General features: G+C 39.7%; 1 protein-coding gene across 1 annotated transcript in view; it reads right to left on the reverse strand.

Moving 5' to 3' along the window:
- The window catches only part of LOC101860764 (high affinity cAMP-specific and IBMX-insensitive 3',5'-cyclic phosphodiesterase 8B), a gene marked incomplete at its 5' end in the record, with an annotated part of 121319 nt that overhangs the window by 92282 nt on the left and 25462 nt on the right, over positions 1-3575 (reverse strand). Inside the window, 1 exon segment of the mRNA XM_013086826.2 lies at positions 1862-2029. Within this exon segment, the coding sequence (XP_012942280.1) occupies positions 1862-2029 (168 nt within the window).

The raw sequence follows: 3575 nt of genomic DNA on the forward strand, positions 1-3575 counted from the left end.
GGGGGGGCTCCTTAGAGGTTTGACAATAATATACACATATATATCTATATATTATATTTGTGAAAGTTCGCCACTTTGGTTGTCAAAAAACTTCCGAACCATTTAACTTTCGAATTGGAGAAAATTAATCGTGGTTCAGAATCATCTAAAGGGTGCACAGTAAAATTAAGGAGTCTTAAGTCACCGTAGTTCAATTTTCACTTTTTTCATAAGTTTCGTTTAGATCTTATCTAGAGAAAGTCCGTCTTCTAAGACGCCATTGTAAACAAGTGAGGCTTCCGTTCACAAACAGTGCGCACTAATTCCACAATGACTTGACGATCGATTCTTTTGAGTCTGTTCATCGAACGGGTACCCAGCTATAGAGCGGTCAAAAATCCCTTGTGCAACTTATCCTCACATATCTCATTAACGGATGAATCCCTGTCAGCCTTACTTTGCAGAGCAGTTTGTATCAATTTGTCTTATTTTCATCGAGATTTATAATCTTTTCTTCATAAATTTATAATGAAATACTATAAGTCTCCATCATGCGGAAAAAGGGATTGTTCACAGCACTTCCCGTTTCTCACACACATTTTGCGTACGCATATTGCCTAGGTCACAGCTCACCAATGACACTTTTAGTGGCAAAACTAGTTAAAAGAAATTAGTTTTATAGTGAACACAATAACAATTCGTGCACTAAAAGCTCTAAAAACATACGTTCAATAGCATATAGGCATAATGTCGCGATTAGATAAAAATGACGAACTTGCCTTTTAAAGCGGTATTGCCCCAGCTGTAAACTTTTAAAAATATTTAGAAATCATTGACTAGCATTTCTTATTAGTACATGTAGTTATTAAGCTCTTTTCTAGAATAGAGCTAACAGGTGTTTACAAAAATATTGATTTGTTAAGACCTGTATTACCTGTATTACCTGTGCTGGGCAACAACGCCATTTCACACCGGACAGGTCCAGAAGTGCTCAGTTCCCCCCAGCACCAAAGCCCGCAAGGTATCCATACTGATTGTTCAGGTGGCTGTCTGATGATGGCGACGTCTTTCCTTTCCAGATAATCGTTCCTTTCTTCCTTCTCCCCTCTCTCTATCCCCATGTCCCGCATCCTAATGACTGCGTGGTGTTCTGCTGTCTCCCTGTCTTCTTCATCCCGCAACTTTTCCTCCAGGGTCTTCAACACTTCTCCTTTGTCAAATTTCACCTCACCATCAACCATTTGTTAAGACAAATTGATACAAGTCACTGTGCAAAAGAAGTTGGAGAGTTTATCATATGTTGGATAGTTGAGGAGGTATTTGACAGTTGCACCAAAGATAGTACATAACAAGATGGTCCACTCAGCCAAAGAAGTGTCCACCGGAAGTCCGCTCTTTGCTTCAGATGGCGCTGCAGTCTGTTTTGAAGCTCTCTTTCGTTTCTCCAGAAGAAGAATTGGAATAGCACCTCCTTGCGTGCGCAGATCGACTGCTGTTCATCAGCAGTTCCTGTTTGTTCAGTGCGGAGTTTTAGGTTTTTAAAATTTTAATGACCTCTCGCCTTTCATTCTAAAGTCAAATTAAACGAAGAAAACCATCACCCCTTCCTCCGGAGGAGGTTTTTTGTCCACGCCACCATTTTAAAAAAGCGTTCTTCCAAAATTTCAATTTTCATTTATTCAAAAACTTGTTAGTTTCATTTGATTTTTAAAAACACAAGTAGGGTAACTCTGTTCACAAAAGGGGCGCATTTGCGAAGAGGGCGCCACCGAATTTTGAAGTCATTTTTTTATTGGCTCAAAGTGAGGAGTGGACTATCTTGTTATGTAGACTCTTTGGTTGTACCATGAATGTTTGACAGCACTATACTAGATTACTCTACCTGCACAGAGCCTCCGCGTCGAAGGTGCTGGTGGTGGTTTTGCTGCTGCTGCTGCTGTTGCTGCTGTTGGTGTTGGTGGTGGTTTGCCTGGCGTCTATGATGACGGTGTCGTGGTTGTGGGTGAGGTAGGTCTCGAGGGCAGTCTCTGGACTACTGGTGATGTTACATCTGTGGGGAGGGGGGAGGGGGGAGGGGGGAGAGATAGGAGGGGACATGTTAGGTCTCACGTGAACGACAGAATGAAAGGAAGGAAAGAAAGAAAAGAGAAGAATGAAAGAGAAAAAGAAACACAGACAGAAACAGAGAAAGAAAGGAAAAGAATGGAAGAGAAAAAGAAAGAAAGACAGAAAGATTGAAAGAAAGACAGAACAAAAAGAAAGGAAGACAGAAAGATTGAAAGAAAGACAGAACAAAAAGAAAGGAAGACAGAAAGGCGAAAAGAAAGACAGAACAAAAAGAAAAGAAGACAGAAAGGCGGAAAGAAAGACAGAACAAAAAGAAAGGAAGACAGAAAGGCGGAAAGAAAGACAGAACAAAAACATTCTTGAATACATTAGAGTTTCAGGAAATCCCCACACAGCGCAACTTTAACAGTGCAGTCTCTCATCTTCGAGTCTAAGGAAAGAGTTGTTTTTTTTAAATCCAAAAGGATAAATTTTCCTCTTTCACCAAGCAGCAGCTGTGGTTCACGCTCGTCATGGGGTGTTATTTCCTTGAATGGCGCTCATATGACCTTATGCAGTTGCGAGCGCCGTAAAACCCTCTACTAAAACTAAAAAATATAGTTTAATAAGGAAGCCATAGAATGACATGCGAGTAACATTGACCTGAATAGCCTTAGGTGAGAAAAATATGGGAGGCAGAATGGTGAAATCAGGCGCTCATCAATGTTTTTGGGGGGACAATTTGAACTATTGGTATCATTTTTAAAGTTTGTTCATTTGTCTTGCTTTCAGTAGAAAAAAAAAAGAATTACTCATCTGTCATGAATAGAAGTGGAGATATCTGTGATTGAAGAAGGTGAGGGTCGCCTGGTTTCGGAGGAGAAATTAGCGAGAAAATGGCCGCCAAAGTTTGGTGACTTCTTAGCTTGAGAGTCCTTAGAAACTGAAAATTTACATTTTTTATGCCTTTCATCAACGGTTTATAGTAAAAATCCTCGAGTGTAATTTTAAATGGATACTAGAATCTAGAGGTGTTGAGTCAAAAATAAATTTAAAAAAAAAATCCCAATGGACAGAAATGCCAACATTTTATAAAAATTCGTTATTTTGACGAGCGCCTGATTTCACCACGATGCCTCACATATTTTCAAATAGATTTGCAGAACGAGCGAATCTCTTGGAGGACTCTTTCACTCAACTGAAGGAATAACAAAAACAAAAATAAAAACAACCCATACACAACACTTTTCAAATACGAGCTACAACCAAGGGACGCAATCAGGGAAATACAAAAATGACAAAGGTTTTCTGAGGTTGCTTCCCCTGCAATGGTATGTTGGCCTTCCTTTCTCTCTCCTTTTGTACATTGGTTTATACTTTTTGATGAAACTGGTTTGTTCCTAATGAATGGGGAAAAGTTGTCACAGTAACTTACTATAATCACCAAGAATTGTATGATCTCTTGTTCTTTTATCCACTGAAGGAGAAATAACACAGATGTGTTCCTACTAGTACATGTACAGGGGTACGAGGTTGAATGTGCCCCCCCC

This window comes from Aplysia californica, unplaced genomic scaffold, assembly GCF_000002075.1.
Source record: "Aplysia californica isolate F4 #8 unplaced genomic scaffold, AplCal3.0 scaffold00509, whole genome shotgun sequence".
NCBI lineage: Eukaryota > Metazoa > Mollusca > Gastropoda > Aplysiida > Aplysiidae > Aplysia > Aplysia californica.